The sequence below is a fragment of the Saccopteryx bilineata genome, chromosome 2, assembly GCF_036850765.1.
Source record: "Saccopteryx bilineata isolate mSacBil1 chromosome 2, mSacBil1_pri_phased_curated, whole genome shotgun sequence".
Taxonomy (NCBI): Eukaryota; Metazoa; Chordata; class Mammalia; order Chiroptera; family Emballonuridae; genus Saccopteryx; species Saccopteryx bilineata.
Window position 1 is genome coordinate 129375436 of NC_089491.1, and position 21579 is coordinate 129397014.

Below are 21579 nucleotides of genomic sequence, written 5' to 3' on the forward strand. Positions count from 1 at the left end.
AGCTTGCTGAGGCATTTGGATGGGGCTTTTGACAACAGAGCACTTATGGAGAGGTGTTGAAATCCACGATCAAAGAACTGTATGGCTAAGTGCCTGTAATGGACCTTTACATTGGTGACTTGCACAGACAGCTGGGCTGTCTATAATGAACTGATCATTGAGTGGTGTAATGGACCTTGAAGAAGGGACTGCAACAAGAGGGGATCAGTGGCTCCCTTGCTCGATGGATACACCACTCATGGACAGTAATGAGAGACCCTGTGGGGGGCAGCATCTGTGGAGGTCCTTCTGCTTCAGGCAGCTGCTGGTATCCAGTTGCAGAGGTGCACCAAGGATGCTTTCTTCAACGGACATGGCCCTGGACTGCACAGCCCTCCCCACCTATAATGGGTGGCTTTGTTAGCACCGTTGGGTAGGGGGATAGAGGTGGGCCTCCAGTTAACTCCCTGGGCAGATTGCTCAGATATTGTGAAGAGCACCTTTATAATTACTGTATTGTCATTTTTGGTACAGTTTGTGCCGTTGCTGTAGTCTCTGTTTATGTAATATACCTCATTCCTGACACAGACCATCACAGAAGATATCTGTCACGTAGATTGTGAGACAAGCAACTCTAAAGGAGTGGAGTGTTGGGGAAACAGCTGTGTTAGGCTTGCTTGCTTGCTTGCACTTTGCATGATTAGTGCATGCGCACATGGCAGAGGCGTGTGTGTATAGCATATGTAAGGCTATGGGTGCTTGCTCTTGGTGTGTATTGCTTGCCCACCACTGTGAGGGGCTGTGAGGATTCATTTTCCTGTTCACTTGCCTGCCACCACGAGGGGTGATTCTGCTCTTTGCTCACCCGCCATTGGGAGAAGTGGTTTTCTTCCACCTGTGTGCCTGCCCGCCATTCTGAGACTCTACTAAACAGGAACAACCCTCTGCTTTCTGGCTCCACAGTTCCTCTACCATCTGACCAAATCCAATGTGAACCTGCCTGGCCTCAGCCACCGGCCTGGCACTGGGTGACAGTATTTCCCCAGCCATGGTGATTCCCTGAGACCCTTCTCCATCCAGCTCTCAGCCCCGCCCGAGCTGTTTCCAGTGGCTTCTCCATACAAACAACCTGTTTTGGCTTATGCTTCAGACTTTCCTAAAATCTCTCAAATAAGCAGCATCTGGAGCCAACATGTCCCTTACTTCTCATCAAGTGGCCCCAGGCCTGGCACTAGCAGCAGCTGGCCTTGGTTCACAGCGTGGCCTCTCCTGGGTACCTCCAAGTCCAGCACGAGTAGCAGCCATCTACAGATCGCTTTGTACCTCATGCTGCGTGGGCCTGGGCAGAACACAGGTGGTAGCTGACCTTGGTCTCCAGCTCCTGGGAGACCCAAGAGCCAGTGCACCCAGAGGACAGCTTCAGACCACATCGAAGCAATACCCAACCACCTCCACAAGCGACACACTCAAGGAGCAGTCTCAGCAAGCACAAGAGCCCCGCTGGAGCAGCCATTGATCTGTGAGGTAGGCCCTGCACAGCCGATCCTCCACCATAGTCACAGTCAATTTTTGCCTGGGGCTAAATTTCTCCCACTGACATGCCAACAGCAATCAAGGCTCAGGTGCAACAGAAGGCTACACGGAGTACACACAGGGGTACACCTGGAGTCCCAGCTCACGTGATGGGAAGGCTGTGCTACTGGACAGCTACTACATAAAGCGACTCTACTAAGCCCGTAGGCATAGCAGCTCCACTGAACACATAGAAATCAACACAAAGAAGCTGCCAAAATGAGGAGACAAAGAAGTATGTCCCAAATGAAAGAAAAGAACAAGAATCCAGAAAAAGAACTAAACAAAATGGAGACAAGCAACCTACTAGATGCAGAGTTCAAAACACTGGTAATACGATGCTCAATGAACTCAGGGGAAGAGCAGATGAACTTGGTGAGAACTTCACCAAAGAGAGAGAAAATATAAAAAAGAACCAGTTAGAAATGAATAATACAGTAACTGAGTTGAATATATTACAGTGAACCAACAGTGGAAGAGATGAAGCAGAGGACTGAGACAGAGATTTGGAAGATAGGAAAGCAGAAAATAGTGCCCCCCCCCAAAAAAAAACAATAAAAGAAATATAATTAAAAAATGAGAATAGTGTAATGAGCCTCTGGGACAAATTCAGGCATACCAACATTCACATCACGGGGGGGCCAGCAGGAGAAGAGAGAGCAAAGAATTGCAAATCTCTGTGAAAAAATAATGATGGAAAATGTCCCTAACCTGGTGAAGGAAATAGACAAGCAAGTCCAGGAAGCACAGAGTCTCAGACAAGATGAACTAAAGTGGCCCACACCAAGAGATATCATAATTAAAATGCCAAAAGTTAAAAACAGAGAGAATCTTAAAAGCAGTTTACAAGGGAGCTCCCCTAAGACTGTCAGCTGATTTCTCAACAGAAACTTGGCAGCCAGAAGAGAGTGGCAAGAAATATTCAAAATGATGAAAAGTAAGGACCTATAATGAAGAATATTCTACCCGGCAAAGCTATTATTTAGAACTGAAGGCTATATGTATCTATTTCCCAGACAAGAAAAAGCTAAAAGGAGTTATCACCACCAAATCAGTGTTACATGAAATATTAAAAGGTCCTCTTCAAGGAGAAGGAAAAAAAAAGACTAAAAATATCAATAAAATGGAAATAAATATACAACTATCAAGAATTGAATCTTAAAAATCAAATAAACAGAACCAAAACAGACTCATAGATACAGAGACCATTTTGAGGGCTGCCAGATGGGCGAGGGCTTGGGGGAATGGGTGAAAAAGGTGAAGGATTAAGAAGTACAAATTTGTAGTTACAGAATAGTCAGGGGATATAAAGTGCACCCTAGGGAATACAGTCAGCAGTACTGTAACAACCATGTATGGAGTCAGACGGGTATAGATTTATCAGGGTGATCATTATTAGTAAGTTATATAATGTCTAATCACTGGGTTATTCATCTGAACCTAATATGATATTGTATGTCAACTATAATTGAAAAATTTTTTAAATTAAAGTAAAAAAAATTAAAAAGAATGACTAAGAAAAAAAAAGAATATCTAGTTGAAATCCTAATTTTCTCTTTTATGTTCCCAAAGTTTAGTAGGTATATTTCCTTCCTTCCTTCCTTCCTTCCTTCCTTCCTTCCTTCCTTCCTTCCTTCCTTCCTTCCTTCCTTCTTTCCTCCCTTCCTTCCTTCCTTCCTTCCTCCCTCCCTCCCTCCCTTCCTCCCTTCCTTTATTTGGTATATTTCCTTTAAATTCTCTGTATCTAAAATCTTGTTGGCTCTATTTCTATTGTCTATTATTTTGTAGTGTTCAATGATGTTGTCTCATCTCCTTCTAAGCCTATTTTCTTATTGTGTGCCAAATATGATATAGAAAGGATCACAGAGGTCATGTGAAGCTTGTCACTTTTTCTGGATATGGTTTACATTTATTCCTGCCGAGACTAATAGAAAGTCTATTTCCATCTTGCCTAGATTGGTAACATTATTAAAAGCTTTCCTCAGCTTCTAAGCTCCCTGGATTTCCTAATTATTTATTTACTTGTTAATTCTTCAGTGATTTCAGTTAGATATAAAGAAATAAAATAAAATTTCAAATATTTGTTGTTCTCTGCGAGATGGTTGTTCTAAATTACATAGTTCTATTATCATATGGAGAAGTCATCTTTTATTTTTTAATGAAAAATACACTAATAATATCTCACTGGCTACATATGGTCCATTTAAAAACATCTAAAAGATTTAAAATTCCTTTCTATATTTTAGTTTAACCACATATACATCATTTACTTATATCTGCATTATATACACATATATATGCATATACATATATATACACACATAAACATATACATGAAGCATATAAATTATATATATGTCAATTGCATATTATATTTATATATAACATGTTAAAATCATACATATATATGATATATATGATATATATGCATATACACCTTGGAACAGAGTATATATAGTCTATTATGACAGAAATTGAGGGAAAATTAGAAAATAGAAGTTATAAATAGTGTGGATAAAGATGAGTTTGATAGCCTACTCTTTGACCCTACATTGTCATTCATGAATCCTCCTTATATATGAAGATTTTTTTAAAATAAGTTTTATGCTTTATTAGACAAAATCCCCTAATAATATTTATTTTCCTGTAGAAAATTTAAATGACTTTGAACCTTAAATTAACAAATGGTATGATAGTGCCTGGACCATATTTAGGAAGTTTTAATTATAAGCATATCATATAACTTTATATTCTTCCTTACTCAAATATTTATTGAATACCAACTATGGACCTGTCTTTATTCTACGTGCTGAGGTTAACAATGAGTAAGACTGTGATGGTTCTCCTTTCATGGTACTTATATTCTCTATTGGTGGAAACACAATATATAAGTAACAGTTTAAATTAATAAATAAGACAATAGCAAATAAATGCAATGAATGTAGCAGATGCCATACCAAAGTGTGCATAGAAGAAAGGGCTACTTTAGGATTTATTTCAAGGGACATCCCTCTCACAGGACTTGAAGTGCAAACTAAACAATGTGAGGGAGCTTGTGCAAAGTGTGGAGTGCAGAGTTTCTAGGCAGAAAGATGGATTTCAAAAGCTCCAAAGTTAGAGAGTGCTCCTCAGACATAAGGAACAGAAAGGGGGCCTGATATTTACAGTTGGGGGGCCATGATGCGGGGTTTAGTTTTTGTTCTACGTTCAACCAGAGGGTAAGTGAATATTCTTAACATAGTTATATAAAAGGCTGCCATATTAAATTTTCAAAAGAGAAGTTAAAATATGGCTCTTGATCTTCAATTATCTCTAAGTTGGGCTTCTAACATACATTTAAATTTTATTTATGTTTGTTACTGACTCCTCCGGTCCTTATTCCTCTATTAGTCAAGTCGAGAAATAAAAAGCAATTATATAAACATGGCTAACAGAGGGAGGGTAAAGGAGGAGAGGGGCATAAAGGAAACCAGATAACAGGTGATGGAGGACAATTTGACTTTGGCTGATGGGTATGCAACATAATCAAATGTCAAAATGACCTGGAGATGTTTTCTCTGAATCTATGTACTATAATTGATCAATGTCACCCTGTTAAATTTAATTGACTAAATAAAATAAAAAAGATGAATAATTTTACACAAAAACAACAACAAAAATTATTCAGACTACAAGATTTTAGTTGATATTTTTTTTCTTCTTTCCTTTTTTAAGTGAGTGGAGACAGAGAGACAGACTCCTACATGCAACTGGACCGGGATCTACCGGCAACTCCCATTTAGGGTTGATGCTCAAATCAACCCAGCTATCATTAGTGCCAGGGGCTGATGCTCAAAGCTTGAACCAACCGAGCTCTCCTCAGTGCCTGAGGCCTATGCTCAGGCCAACCAAGACCCTGGCTGTGAGACGCGAAGAGGGGGGCAGAGGGGAAGACAAGCAGATGGTTGCTTCTCACATGTGCCCTGACCAGAATTGAACCTGGGATGTCTGCACACCAGGCTAGTGCTCCATTCACTGAGCCAAACAGCCAGGGCCACTAGTTGGTCTTTAATTCCTAGTTAGTGCAGGCAGATTTTCACTTTTCTAAAAATAATGAAGTTTTGCCTTCCATCTCGAAAGGTTGTTGTGAGAATTTAAAAGCTATCATAAATAAAGCACTTGAAACAATTCCTTGTACAAATGGTAAATGATAGGGAAGAGTAAAGAAGGTATTAAATTATATCATATTATGTTAAATATATGGAAGATAAAAGCTTATTCAGGATACTGTAAGAACACAGTAAGTGGTGTTCCAAATTAGAATCAGAAAAGTATTCCTAAGGGGTTAATGCCTGAGATGACAAGAATTAGCCACATGAAGAAATTTTGTGTAATGCCTACGACAGTGACTCCAATTTGTCAAAGGAAGCAGCATGTTCAAAGACATCATTGAAAGCATGTTGCATCTCCATATATATATATTTGAAGCTATTTAAGGGTGGGATCCTTTGTGTGTTTATTTAATCATTACAAAACATTTATTAAGCATTGGTTATACATTGGGCATTATGCTAAGGGCTGTAGACACTAAGGAGATACAAGGAACTTAAAATATCATAGGAAAGGAAATTGAAAGTGTAGTGATAGTTGGAAACTAAGATACTGATGAACAGATCACATTTTATAAGTATTCATATCCATGTCTACTTTGTCTAATATTGTGACTTGCTCAGTATAAATGATTATGAACATATTTTTTTATTGAATGTATTGAGGTGACAGTGGGTAACAAAATTATACAGGTTTCAGGTGGACAGTTTCATAGCACACCATCTCTACATTGTATTGTGTGTTCCCCAACCCAAGTCTCTTTTCATCATCATTTACCTCCCCATACCTTCCTCCACCTTCCTCCACACCCTCTCCCAGGCAATCACCACAATTGTTGTCTGTCTTTTATTTTCTCAATCCCACCAGCCTCCTACTCAGCTACCGGCTCTTACACACACACATACACACACACACACACACACACACTCATCAGCATACTCTCTCTTCTTAAGAGCATGCCTTCAGGTATTTCCTGCTTCCTGCATATGCCCTGTGCCATTTATTCTACCAGCTTCTAATACCTACTCATGTTGGTGCAATTAGCAAATACTCCATACAGCTACAAAAATGTAAGACCTATTTTAAAACAATCCATGTACTATGATTCTTTGTTCTAAGCTGGTATTGAAAGAGAGAAAGGTGGATAAAAGAGGCACATATTATATAGTGAAAAGTACAAAAGAAGATGGTTCCATTAGAAATGCTTTGAAGTAAAATTATAGAAATGAAAGGTCTTTTAATGCCTTCAATGCTAAAATATTTAATACAAAAATAATTGAACATCTATGGTATATGTCAGTCTTAAGTTTTATAAGAGGAGAAATGGGAAGCATGTTGGTGATGACAGTACAAGACTAAAAATTTAGAAAACTTGACTTTAAAATCAAGTAAAATTGTCCCAGTGAATGAAACGGCTAAGACTAAACCTTCCTATCTAAGAAGATTGTTGGGCCAGATCTAATATTTTTGCTGGCTTGTCTAGCTTCTGTCCTTGTCCAAAGCCCAAAGTCTGAATTTGGCATTGGCTTTGGGAATTGAAATTTTAAAAATTTTAGCAGATTAGGACAGAAAAGTAATTTAATTTATGTATAAATAAAGAGAAACAAATGAAGCCAAAATATGGTGTTTACTTTTGGGCTGAGTGAGGAGATTTCAACTATCTGAAAATTAAAATAGGTGGTTGAAAATAGGGTCCTTTATTTACAGTCTAATAGGTATTTAATAATGTTAGGCAATGATAATAATTATAAAAATATTAGCTAAGGCCTTCCCAGGCAGTGGCACAGAGGACCCAGGTTAGAAACCCTGAGGTCACTGGCTTGAGCATGGGCTCATCTGGGTTGAGTGCTGGCTCACCAGCTAGAGCACAGGGTCACTGGCTTGAGTGTGGGATCCTAGACATGACCCCATGGTCTCTAGCATAAGCTGAAAGATTGCTGGCTTGAAGCCCAAGGTCTCTGCCTTATGTCCAAGGTTGCTGGCTTGAGCAAGGGGTCACTCACTCTGCTGTAGCCTCCCACATCAATGCACATATGACAAAGCAATCAATGAACAACTAAGGTGTTGCAATGAAAAAATTTGATGCTACTCATCTCTCTCTCTTGCTGTCTGTCTGTTCCTCTCTCTGTCTCTGTCTCTCTAACTTAGATAGCAGCTAATGTAGGGCACAAATCAGATCTTTATTACATTGGCACTAAACTGTTTTTTAATTTATATTAATGCAAGCTATCAGAAAGAAAGAACAAAATTGATTAGCTTCCTAGAGTTTTCCCTAATTTAATAATTAGTCTTTATTTCTTTCTTAAATATTTTTATTCTAAGTTTGTATGCATTTCAAGATTACCAAAGAACCTTAGCTTTTCAATTCTTCATTTTTTAAAATTTTTGCTTTGTTTTGATTTTCAAAAAAATTATCCCCATTTCCCTCTAGCCATTTCTTCTCTGTATGACCTTGGACAAGTCACTAATCAAACTCCTGAAAACAGTTTTCTCGTTTGTAAAATGTTGACAGTCACAACATATTTTTCAGAGTTTCTAAGAAGACTGAATCAGAGAGTTAAATAAAACTCTTAACAAAAAAAAAAAAAACCAAAACAATAAACACTACAACTGTACTTAGCAAAAGTATAATAAACACTACCAATTGCAAATAGAAAAAAATAAAAGCTATATTTTTAAAATGACTGTTATTAATGATTAAAAGTTTTAAGCACTTACTATGTATTTATACTGTGAGTTGAAAGCAGTTCACAAGTAGAATCTTATGCTCCCTAATAAGTAGGTACTGTTAGCATCCAATCACACAGGCAAAAATACAATACTAAATAGAGATTAAATAATGTCAATAAAAGGTGGAATCAAGTTCAAACTGTGTTAGACTTACTCTATAGTACACATTTACTTCAATTAAGCTATGTGTTCTGTTATACTGGTGATATCCATAGAAGAATTATCAGTGCTCTAAATTGAACATTTTAAGAGGAAACTTGGTGGAGATCTGCAAGGTAATAAACAAGAAAGTGATAAATTAAGAATGAAATTCTAAAGGCAAAATTAGATATTTAAAACCAAAGTAGGGATTACAGGTGACAAAGGATAAACTAAGAAGGTACCTGACACTAAATAAATATTAATATTGTAATTAGGCAAAGAAATCAAGTAAACCAATTTTGGATCTGGGGGTTCCTCAGTCTCTTAATCATATATTATAGGAAGAACTAATTGCTCTGTGACATTCGGCCCATATATGCAGTTTCCCTGGGAACAGTTATGGTCAAAGTTTCCTCAGCCCTGACTGGGTTAGAGGTCTAAATCTAAAAATTAGACAAGAATTGCCAACAACTTCTGTATATGACAAAACATAAGAATATTTTATAAAATATATCTTTTCAGAAGAGTATAATTATTTACCTTATATCAGCTCATATAATTTAATATTTCACATTAAATATTTCTCAAATTTAAACATATATTTTACCCTAAACCATTAGACTATGTCCACCATCTTTTCTATCATGCTAGTCTTATCCAGATAACATCAACAATAATAATCAAAATATTTTAGTATAATTTATAAGAGGAATCATGAAAATCCCTCATTGAAAACATCACAAAGTAAAAAAAAAAAATTTAATTATAGGTTTTGAAAAAATTAGAAAACCTGATTATAAAATAAATGAGCATTATAGAAAGAAGTAATCAAACACTATAACCTAATTTCAACAACACCATAGAAATTACAGTGCTGGTATACATTGTGCTGAGATACGTTTCCATGTTCAATCTAACCCTCCAGCAGAATTTAATTCTAATCTACCTCATTTATGGAAGATAAGGTGCCTAACTATTAATTTCATTCAAACTTTCAAATAAAATTTAAAAAATCTCTTTCAATGTTTTAAAATTAGATTGTGATGATGGTGCTATAACTGTAAATATATCAAAATTCATTGAATTGTACTCAAAATGGGTACATTTTATATTATGCAAATTTTATCTCAACAGTCCTGGTTTAAAAACACTTCCTATACAGGGAGGCTGGCTATAGTCAGGCTGCTAACTTGCTAGTTGACTAGTTACAAATAAAAGTGTTAGTCTAGGAGGTGGGTGAGGTCAAATCAGCAATTATGCATAACATGAGGCTCAACCTCATGGCCAGCAGTGATCAAGTTATCTGGGTCTCACTCTTTTCCCCTTAAAAGGAGGGCAGAAATAAACATAGTAATGAGGGAAAGTAAAATTCTGCAATGTACAACTGTTTTTGCCAAGGCCATTTCTTTTAAAAATGCCCTAAAATAACTGTTAGTCACAAGAATATTTGGTACATACTTAAAGACCATTCAGTGACTAGTGAAATAAATAAAATAAAAGTGTACTTGAGGTAGAAAAAAATTAATACATTTCACGTGGGAAAGAAAACAAAAATATACATCACATATAGAAATGTTTTATGTTCTATAGTCTTCTTTATCACTATTTGAACTACTGTTATTACATATATTTTATATTAGCACATGAATTAATAAATATACCATATACACATTTATACTATTTGTTTTGTGTGTGACAGAGAGAGGGATAGAGACAGACAGACAGGAAGGGAGAGAAATGAGAAGCATCAGTTCTTCATTGCAGCACCTTAGTTGTTCATTGACTGTTTTCTCATATATGTCTTGACCAGGGTGGGGGGCTAGAGCAGACTGAGTGACCCCTTGGGTCAAGCCAGTGACCTTGGGCTCAAGCTGGTGAGCCTTGCTCAAACCAGATGAGCCTACGGTCAAGCTGGTAACCTCGGGGTCTCGAACCTGGGTCCTCTGTGTCCCAGTCCGATGCTCTATCCACTGCACCACTGCCAGGTCAGGCTATACTATTCTTGATAGTTATTTATCTTCACATTTCATTGGAAAAGAGAAAATGTAATAGAACATGTTAGGATAGATTTCTCCTTTCTGATTCTGAAGTATGTGCTAATTTAAAGGGCAAAAATGCTACAATTTTCTTTCTCTTTAGGCATCTTTTTAAAGGAACAACACTCCTAGGTACTATATGTGAAGTTAGTATTGATTTTAGCAGAATTCTCACTCTTCCTTTTAAAATAAGCAGTGAAGTTAAGATTGCCATAAGAAAATAACCCTGTTTAAAACTGAAGCCTTATTTTATATTGAAAACACATTTTAATTCCATTAAAAGAGTAATTCATAAATATTTTTTGAAATAATAATGTTTTTAACACCTTCAATGGACACCAAGTTTTCAAAATATTATACTATGGAAAATTTTAAGTATTTTTTATAAAATTAAATGGTAAAAGAAACCTTCATATACCATCATTTATTCATCTAACAATTTCCATAATTTGCTAACACTTGCTTCACCTATATTTATCACTATAGACCTTAAAGAAAATTCTAAATTCCATGTCTTTCACCACTTCACACTTAATATGCTTCCCTATAAAAGTGTAAAAGTGATGGTTATCAATTTTTCTTTAGTTTGAGACATCACTGAACAGAAATGTAAATCAAAATGTGTATTTTTTTCAAATCATGCTATGATGATGCATAACTTTCAGATTTATTTAAAATGTATAATAAACAAATTATTAAAAATTCTAAAAAGTTCATTCAAATATATTTGACTCCATTTTTGTCTATTAAAAATTATAGTCCAAAACTATAGATAAAATTATAAACATTTTAATATTAAAGAGAAAGCAAAGGCAAACTTGTTTTTAAGTTACGTTGGCTGCCCTACTACATTCAATATTTCTATTTAATAAGTCCATACATCTTCTGAATGCTGAAACCAGAAATATCATCTGCCACTTAGATGTGAAAATACTTTACTCAAAATGCAAATTGGGCTAGCTTCAAATATGGTAAATTACTTAAAAGTCTGGAGTTTAATTTTGAATGTTTAATACAATGGATATATATTGGCAGTAAAGTAAATATAGTAGAATACCATTTCAACACTTGATCACTTTCATTGATATAGGCTAATATTATGTCTTTGTAAAATTTAAATAAAATTAGTAAAAGAAACGGTACATTATAAAGCTTTCACAGAAATACAAGGAACTTAAATTTATGCAAGCATAGACACAAATACTAAAATACTAATTAACCAATACATTAAATTAGTATTCTAGCTCTAAGAACCATATTTTGATTTTTATTTAGTTATATTTTATATCTAAGTTTTCATATATGTAATTAGTATACTATTGAGGATTTAAAATTTTTGTTTTAAATATAATTTTTCATTGCTACAACTTTTACCTTTCTATGTATCTTTGATTAAACCATACCTTCAATATAATCATCTCCTCTGGGTTGTACCTTCTTTGGTGATTGTATAACAGAAACTTTATTTTCATTTTTTTTGAATAATGCTAGGCGCACAGTAGCATCTAGACAAAATAGCAAGAAGAAACAATGTTCAGCCCCCTGGATCAGTCCTTCTCTGAAATGGCTACATGAAAAGGTACTAACCACTCATACTTCCTTGGTAGTTTGATTAAACACACAGCCACTACTTCATACAAAAAGCAGAAACGCTAATAATGCATAAAAAATTTACACTTAAATTTTTTAGTGATGGCATCATTCTTTTATTTGGGATTTGCTTCACTGTTCATTATTTTAGCTCCTTTCTTAAATCCCTGATATTTAGGCAGAGAGAAAGTAAAATTTCTATAAATGAATAATAAAAGGTAAAAGTTATGTACAGAAAACAACAAATAACCCTATTTTTTCTCCTCTAAACTCTGAGGAGCTGGGGTAGATGTGATGTAAGCAAGATAACTAATGGGATGAAGAACAGATAGAAAATAATTACATCTTCATTCAGTTTACAAAGAAATTAATAGTTTTATTTGCCCTGATATATTACACATAGCAAGAATGTATAAATCCTATATATTGTTATAGCTAAGGGAATTCTAAATCTATTAATTTTCCAAAATAAATAGGATGGATGTAAATGTAAGGCCCTATAATATTTTTTATGGATAATGAATGGTTGTATAGAATATGAAACTGGGATTTTGGTCAGTTCAATTAAGACCAAAAGGTTTTGCTTGTTGATGAACTATAAGAAAAATATAAGTAAGTAATAGAAAGTAGAATAAAGAGTAGAATATTATGCGTCAAAGTAGGTTAACTTAGTTGTACACCTGAAACTAATAAAATGTATTTCAATTATATCCAATAAAAACAATAAAGTATAGGTTACCATTAAACCACAATTAAGGTCAGTATACATTTTCTTAGTATCTCATATCACCTTGTAGAAAGAGTCTTTAAGAATCTTTGATTAATATCTAGTGTAATATAATTAAATATGCCAAATAAAAATAAGATTTTAAATATCACAAACCCTAAAATACATTTTAATTAAATGCTAAGGTAACATATTCTTTAGATTTGTGAATCAGAAAAGCAGAATAGTCTTTGCAGAATTATTCTCAAGCATGACCAAATTGAAGAATTTCATTAGTCCTCTAGTAATAATTTATTCTTACTAAGCATGATTTATATGTTTCTTAATATTAGGGAAAATATTGGTCAATATTGAGCACATCTCATAATTATATGTGACCTAAAGTATTATAAGAGTTGGTTGTTCCTATCTGTATTCAATATGAATTATCAACAAGAATAATAAAAATCCTTGTGTGTATATATGTATATATATATTTAATAGAATAAGTATTATATATCACCTAACTTATTTACAAAAAATTATACTGACATGTCAAAAGGAGCATTAGTTGTTCAGGGAAGACAGATTACCATCGGCTCATATTCTGCAATGATATCTTATTATAACCTGCTGATCTTTTCTTACATTCTCTTTATATTCTTGCCTTTCTATCTGCATATATATTTTCTGAGCAAGGACATTTGGATTCTATAGACCTAGGTTGGATTCAAGCTCCAACTTAAACTAGTTATATGACTCAGGACAAATTGCTCTCGCTCTCTGCCTCCTCCTCTGTCCAACAGAAAACACTGAGGTAATGTATATAAAACATGAAGTCCTGTGCCTACTGAGATAATGTATATAAAACATGAAGACCTATGCCTACATAAGTGTGGGTGTTCCATTCATGGAAGCTAGCAGACATACAATTACAAAATAAATAATAGCATTTACCATTTATTATATATTTTTAAAAATCATGAGTCCTTCATAGAATAAGGTGGGATTTATTAAAAATAGACTGATGAATCCATAATTGATTTCATTTTATTCAACACAGGGCATGGAATGAAACCTATTGATCTTTTATAAATACTTTGGCACTCCCTTGGGAAAATAATCTCTCTGTGACTTTATTTTATTTTATCTTTTTAATTATTTATTTTGGAGAGACAGAGAAAGGATAGAAGGGATGGAGGGAGAGAGGGGGAGAGAGAGAAAGAGAAGCATTCATTTGCTGTTCCACTTAGTTTGTTCATTGATTGCTTCCCATATGTGCCCTGACTGGTGATCAAACCCCAAAATTTGGTGTTTTGTGATGACACTCTAATTGACTGAGCTAACTGGCCAGAACCTTGATTTCTTAATATGTAGAACATGGGTAACAATAGCACTTTCTTCACACTATTATCAAGATTAAATAAGCTAATATATATAAAATATTTAACAGTTATCTAGCTTAATTTACTCAATAAAATTTCATTTATCAAGAGCACATAAAGAGTGCTACATTTTCAATATCCTTTTATTTTAAAATATGCTGATATACCACCTTAAATTGATTTAAAACAATTCAAATTTTGAAGGGATAATGATAGTAAGAAACAGTATTTCTCGATGCAGAAAAAAATATCACTTGATTTTGAGAGTCCCTGGAAATTTCACCATGCACAAGACACTATTCCTACCCTCAAAAACTACACAATCACATAAGAAAGTATGAAGATAAAGATATTGTAAGGAGCACAATCTGTGACATCTATTCTTGCATTGCAAAGTCAGGTACGTACATTTAAAATAACTCCTCTGAGATAATCAATAGCATGTTTAACCTGCTGCTTTTTTAAAGTCTTTATATCTGCTAGCATAACTTGCCCAGTGTCTGGGAAATAGGTTTTAATGCATCTTTATAAAATATTTAAAGAAATCTATAAGTAAACTGAATTTCTAGTATGCATGCGGCTCTGTACTTTACACTTTATCTCTATTATTTCATTTAAACAATGTAATTCTATTTAGGCATTAGAATATCCCAAAAATTGTTTCCTCCCTTGTGGAATCCCTTTTTAGTTTCTGTAACCCTAATCTTAGCTCACTGGTTTATCTTATTTTCACTACCTTCATACAGAAAAATTTGGTTATTACCCATTTTCTTATTTATTTACTTTTTTAGATTTTATTTATTCATTTTTATTACAGAGAGAGGGGAGAGAGAGAGAAGGGGGAAGGAGCTGGAAGCATCAACTCCCATATGTGCCTTGACCAGGCAAGCCCAGGATTTTGAACCGGCAACCTCAGCATTCCAGGTCGACGCTTTATCCACTGCGCCACCACAGGTCAGGCATTACCCATTTTCTATATGTGCCAACAACAGTGTTTTAAAATAAGTTTAATGTTAAGGCTAAATGACTAGCTATATTTCACCATCTCATAAGGAGTATTATTTACTAATTTAAATTTGGCTTTTCTTATATAAACATGCACTTAAATGCTATACTACACACATACAATCATATATACATGCAGTAAAATATATTTAGTGACTTTAATTTATTTCTATTTAGTGAACAGTTATTTAGAGAACATCTACCATATATCAGGCATGGTGTTAGGGTATGGAAATTCAGAGGGAACAAATAGAGTCTTGGTCTCAAAGACCTTACTATTCAAATGGGTTTTATTACTATTTTATTGTGAGTATAAGAAAGTAATATTTGATCAAAATTCTTATAAATCTCTTTTGGAACTCACTGAGGTAAACAAAACGGATCATCTTAACCAGGGGTGCCCAAACTTTTTACACAGGGTGCCAGTTCACTGTCCCTCAGACCATTGGAGGGCCGGACTATAAAAAAAACTATGAACAAATCCCTATGCACATTGCACATATCTTATTTTAAAGTAAAAAAACAAAACGGGAACAAATATAACATTTAAAATAAAGAACAAGTAAATTTAAATCAACAAACTGACCAGTATTTCGATGGGAACTATGCTCCTCTCACTGACCACCAATAAAAGAGGTGCCCCTTCCGGAAGTGCGGTGGGGGCAGGATAAATGGCCTCAGGGGGCCGCATGTGGACCGCGGGGCCATAGTTTGGGGACCCCTGAACCTTCCTTAGCTGCCTTATCATTTTGTAACCTGATCTCTTTGCTAAAGCGCATAAAATGCTTAATTCATATCAAAAAGTTTGCCTGGCTTATTTTCTAGTCAGCTTAACTCTTGGCTCTAACTAAATGCTATCAAGACAGTCTCAAGCTGTTTTCCTCTTTAAAGTAAAATCAGTGAATATTGGATGTTTAACATCTACTTCACACTGCTAGGGGTTACTAACAGCTGCAAGAGGATACTTATCACTAGCTGTGGCTCTATATTTACAACTAAATTAACCTTGTTTGCTTTAGTCTACTCTTTCTTTTCTCTAATTAAGAAATTCAAAATGCATAAATATAATAAATGTTGAAAAACAGCACGTCTTCAGCCTTATATTCTTAGCCTTTAAACTTTTTACCATCTGCTCTTCACCAAGATCCCTATGCGCAGAACTCAACCTTTCTGAGGAATGTTCCACGTCAACACCAGTCACTCACTCTTTTCCTACCTGGCTCATCTCCGTCTTGCTACCAAGTACGCTCACTACCTATAGGTTACTGACCCTCATGTTTTCAATAAAACAGCAACTCTCACCTTGCACATATGTTGGACTGCAGTACTCAACTATAAGGTTCCCTGGGTATCTGCTAATTTCCAATGCAGTGCACCACATTCTGAAATTACTTCTGAGAATGAGGCAACAGTAAAAACAAAAAAGACAAACCAAAATCCCACAAAAACAAGACCAGTCAGAACTCAAATGTGCTTATGTACATTGTGAGGGAACAACTTACTAGGAATAACAATCAAACCCCAAGCCCAAACTAAGTAAATAAACCATGGTAACTTCTTACAATTTTAGATATACTCCTGTGGCTTTTAATCAGTTTCTCTGTCCTTGCCCCTCTGCTCCTCCTTCTGCTTTTCCTGTTTAAAGCAGATGGGCTCGTTTACCCCAAAGCAGTCATCGGTAGTGAATCTCCCTGATGCCTGCACACTGTGTGTTTTTTCAGCCCCTTGCTTCTTCATTAATCAGCTTTCTCAGTGGTGCTACTTCTCTACCTGCAACTTTCTTTAAATAATTGACTCCATGCCTTTTGCCCTATATGCACTCTCATCATAAATCAAATATGTATTGTTGTCTCATCTATCCCTTGGCTAATAAATGTAAGTACAAGATACAAAAAGGAAATATTAAGTGTTCGCAACAGAGCACTTGATCTCAAGTTTTTCATGGCAGAAATTTAAATGAAAGCTTCCAAACTCCATGCACTTATGCTTCACCTCCTTGACGATTGTAGCTTTGGAAGACTTAGGATGTGACTGGTACCTTTTAATTAAAAGTTTCTTTTCTTGCCACCCTCCCTACCCCCCAGAGCTAGTCAGTCACCAGCAGTTTTATGGACAATACTGCCCTCTGGTGGTTTGAAATTTTTAACTTGGCCAGTTTTCCCTGTAAGATATATTGCCATTTATATTTAAAAATTACTAAATTTTTAAGTTCCAACAGAATTTAAATATTTAAAATATTTTAATTTATTAGTGAATAAAATTTTAAGTGATGGCTATTAATTATTTTAGGCATATGAAAATAAGTTGACAGCATATCAAAGACTGGTTAAACTGTAAAATTGGAAAAGTACTCGAACATGCTTTATTCTATAAAAAGAAAACCTGAGTTACAGAGTAAATAATTTCCTCATAGATACAAAATGATGCAAATGCTACCTAATCAACCTAGGAGAATGTAAAAGCATCATTATTGGAGAAGATCCAACTGGTACTCTTTTTTGTGGTTTTCATCTTTAATTTTACTTTGAATGTTTCAACTCTGTGTATCTGTTGTGAAGAGGGGAGTAGAGAAATAGGAGAATTTAAGGTTACTAAGTTGTACATCTTCGAATTCAATTTTTTTTAAAAAATGCATCAATATAATAGTATTTCAATAAAATAAAAGTAAAACAAAACTTAACAGAGAGATACAAAGCCTCACACAGTGATAAGAATATAATTAGGAAAAAAAAGAGAATATAATTAGGTTTACAGTTATGTAATTAGAGCAAAGGTCCTGATAAAAATTATACAGTTGTCATTTTGGATTTTTACCAAACAGGTCATATTTAATGGCCACTGTCGGATGTTAAATTTAAGATGTCACTGTTAACCTGGATGTTTAGCTGTGCCTTTTCGTTTGTTACCCGATCATGCCCCCTTGTGACCAATAAAATGAGGTTAATTTTTGCCTGATAATAATATGTCTAGTTTTTGGCCATTAAAGCAATAGTTTTTATGTATGAGCATATATTCCTTATTCAAACTTTTCCTAAAACATATTATTAACTATGCTCATTTATTCAAAATGCACTCAAACCTAAAAAACAAATGCTCAGTTTTAAGAGTTAGTAAAAAAGACCTATATATATTTCCAGAGACTAATTCAAACAGAATAAACTTTTCTTTAGTTTCACTATCAGAGAGTATGCAAACACTGTAAATATATTTTTAAAATAAAATAAATATTGAGCATAAATTAGTGATAATTACTTGTGAACTTTGGCTGAATCAGTTCTTAAGCCACTTTTGATATTTGAACTTCCCCCATGAGTTTCAGAAACTTTTATTATTATCAAAACAGGTATGTAAGAAATGTTTTGATATTATTGTTGAAGATGAGTAAATGTATACACATCAAAACAAAACAAGTTTATCAAATACCCTGATTTACTGTATTAGATTCTACTTCCTTCGGAATCAGAGTCTCACTATTGTTAAGGGTTTGAGTTAATATTTCTCTGGGCAACCCCCTCATAATATTCCGTCCACGGAGCCCTGGATGAACTTGTATTGGAATTTACAAAGCAAGAGTGTGGGAGGCACGAAGCAAGGGGCAAACAGAATGTCTATTTACATTTTCTTCAAAAATGCTTAATATTTCAATATTTTAAACCTGACAAACTTCTAAGACATGATAAAATTATCAGTTATCTCAAAAGATAAAAAAATAAAATTCAGACACCATTAATATAACACCAATAAAATAAAGTTGAACATTTATGAATATAAAAATGCATCCTTAGTACTTTATCAATGGCTAGTAAGTACCATGCCAACAAATACAAATTATTCCTTGGAAACTATCAATATTTTGGTCATTTTTATTTGTTTTTTAAAATTAAATATATACATCATATATACTTCTTATAATTCTACTATTGAACTAAATATCAAAAATAAATATAAAAAGTAATAAAGATAAAATTGACCTTTTGAATGCTTCTTTTTATGCTTAAGTCTATGAATTCATGAGTAAATATTTATAAAATTATTAGTTAATGCAGTTATATGCAATATGCAAATAATTTAAAATAGTTTTAATTATTGATATAAAGTCATAATAATCTGCTATCTCTTACCCTGACACTTATAAACTATTCCACGTATTAAATAATTATATTAAAATGATTAAAGCTATCCAAAAACAACAAATGATTTAAAGAATATCCTGGCAAGTGGAATAGAAGAAAAGATGCTTTTGAACATTTCCTAAGTTCTGCATAATCATGGAAGATATATATCATTGCTTTCCTTTTCCAAAGTGTCGAGTTGTGAAGTGTTCATAGCTAATATTTATGGAATTGATGAATTGATATAAAGAGTTTATTGACTAAACATGCTATTTTAAAAAACACAAAGGAATAAGAACTTGAAGCAGATTCTCTTCAAAATTAACCTTTGCCAAAATGAACCAGCTTAGTAATAAAATACAGAATAATTTTCAGTGCACAATAGATAGGAGAATCAATAGCAAAGTAAGTCAGAGACAGGGAAAGTGAAAATAACATTTAAAAGTATAACAAATCATTTAATGTCATAACACAATTTTCTCATTTTCTTTTTGGAATTATTACCTTAGATATACTTGTATCTGTGTATTTTATTTCCACTCTTATTAAAATACAATTTGGTAAAAAAAATATTTTAAAGGAAAATTTATTTTTCACATCAAGCACAGAGTTATTTTTCAAAAAGCACTGATTACCCACCTAATTTTTTCCTTAACTTCTTTGATTTCATTTTCTGCGCTCTCTTCAGCATTTGCTGAGCAGTCGAAATTTCCTTAAAGCCCCTATTAAAAGATTAAATTCAAGAAATGCAAAATAAATATCAAGACTATATATATGGATATACATGTAACCACACATATCTGAATTATATTAAAACAAATTTAGATTTCCATTTCAGAATCTGTAATTTAAAAGATACATGGTTCTTAAAAACTAATAAAGAAAGGTATTCTTAAAATCTTGAAAAATATCTGCCTTGGACATTTAAAAGTGTTTCAATTCTCAAAGTCTTTCAATATTTTAGTGTAACGTAGACCACATACCATTCTTCTGAAATTTTTTCCTCTTTTTCAGACTTTTGCAAACTCTTTCCACTGGTCTTTGATTCAGGTGTCCAGGACAAAGTTCTATTTTCTGATCTGGCAATAGAGAAAACCACACAACTGAATCAACACAAGTATATCAGCACTTTTTAAAACTACAAGCTATTTATGTTGTCTCAAACTTGAAAATAAAACCCATTTAAGTTACAGAAAAGCTTTATCTTTAAAAGCAATAAATGTCTGCCGTTAATTTAAAATGTTTACATTTCAATTACTTGAATCATATTTCAATACTTTTGTCGAAAGAAATGCAGCACTGGAATTTTTATTCTAATCCTTATCTCAACCTACATGGCAGTATTTAAAAGTCTACTTGTTTACAACAGTTAATTACTTTATTTTACTGACACTTAAGTTTTGTAGTTGCCTAAATGAATCTACCTTACATATTTTTATTACACTGAAAAGTGCATAAATCATTATATTTTAACATTAAATGTTCTTCTATCTTCTAAACAAGTAAAGTGGCTCCTATTTTCATTATTTTCTTCCTTTTGTAAAGAATGTAATATTCTTCATAAGTATGTCATTCAAGTGTTGATCCTCTAAAAGAGCAATTTGGCTTACCTGCCATTAAACTGTGTGTGTTCCGATGAAAACAAATTTTCTTTCTCTTTACATAGCCATGCTTGAGCCGGATGACTTTGTATAGTAAATGAAGTATCATCATGGCTTAAGGTTCCAGAGGACTAATCAGAAAAAAAATGTACGTAAATATAAAATAAATTTAAAAATCCTAGTATTGATATTGCAATACTTTACATGCATAGAACAAGTAGCCTCCTAAGGGAAATATATAAATATTGAAAAGTATAATAAAATGAAATTTATGGAATACAGATAAATATCCTTTGTTGTAGTGATGAGGAATATGGTTTTTGGTGTATTTTGCATATACAAAATGATTAATTGCAAAGATCTTTAAAAATCGCAGGAAACAAAAACTTCAAAGATTATCAAATAAATAACAGATATTGCAGTCCATTGACCTCTGACTGAGAATCTTCAGCTGTTGCCCTCTTAATGCATATTTTTATATTTTTAAAGTGCTTTCAACTAGTAATTTTAGTCTACTGCCAAATATGCAGCTGAACTGTATCATTTTTTTTGCTACTGTGAAATAAAGTGTTGAAAGAAATCCAAAATAAAGAAAAAAATTAGGAGCAAATGAAAGAAAAGCTACATGAATAA

At 33.8% G+C, this 21579-nt stretch overlaps 1 protein-coding gene across 6 annotated transcripts in view; it reads right to left on the bottom strand.

Moving 5' to 3' along the window:
• The window catches only part of LRRIQ1 (leucine rich repeats and IQ motif containing 1), a 259941-nt gene that overhangs the window by 115407 nt on the left and 122955 nt on the right, over positions 1-21579 (bottom strand). For all 6 annotated transcript variants that reach the window (XM_066257791.1, XM_066257794.1, XM_066257793.1 and 3 more), the window contains exons 20-23: positions 20956-21077; positions 20329-20424; positions 19985-20067; positions 11951-12052 (exon numbers count right to left, since the gene is read on the bottom strand). In XM_066257791.1, coding sequence (XP_066113888.1) covers positions 11951-12052; positions 19985-20067; positions 20329-20424; positions 20956-21077 — 403 coding nt within the window. The remainder of the gene's footprint in view (positions 1-11950; positions 12053-19984; positions 20068-20328; positions 20425-20955; positions 21078-21579) is intronic.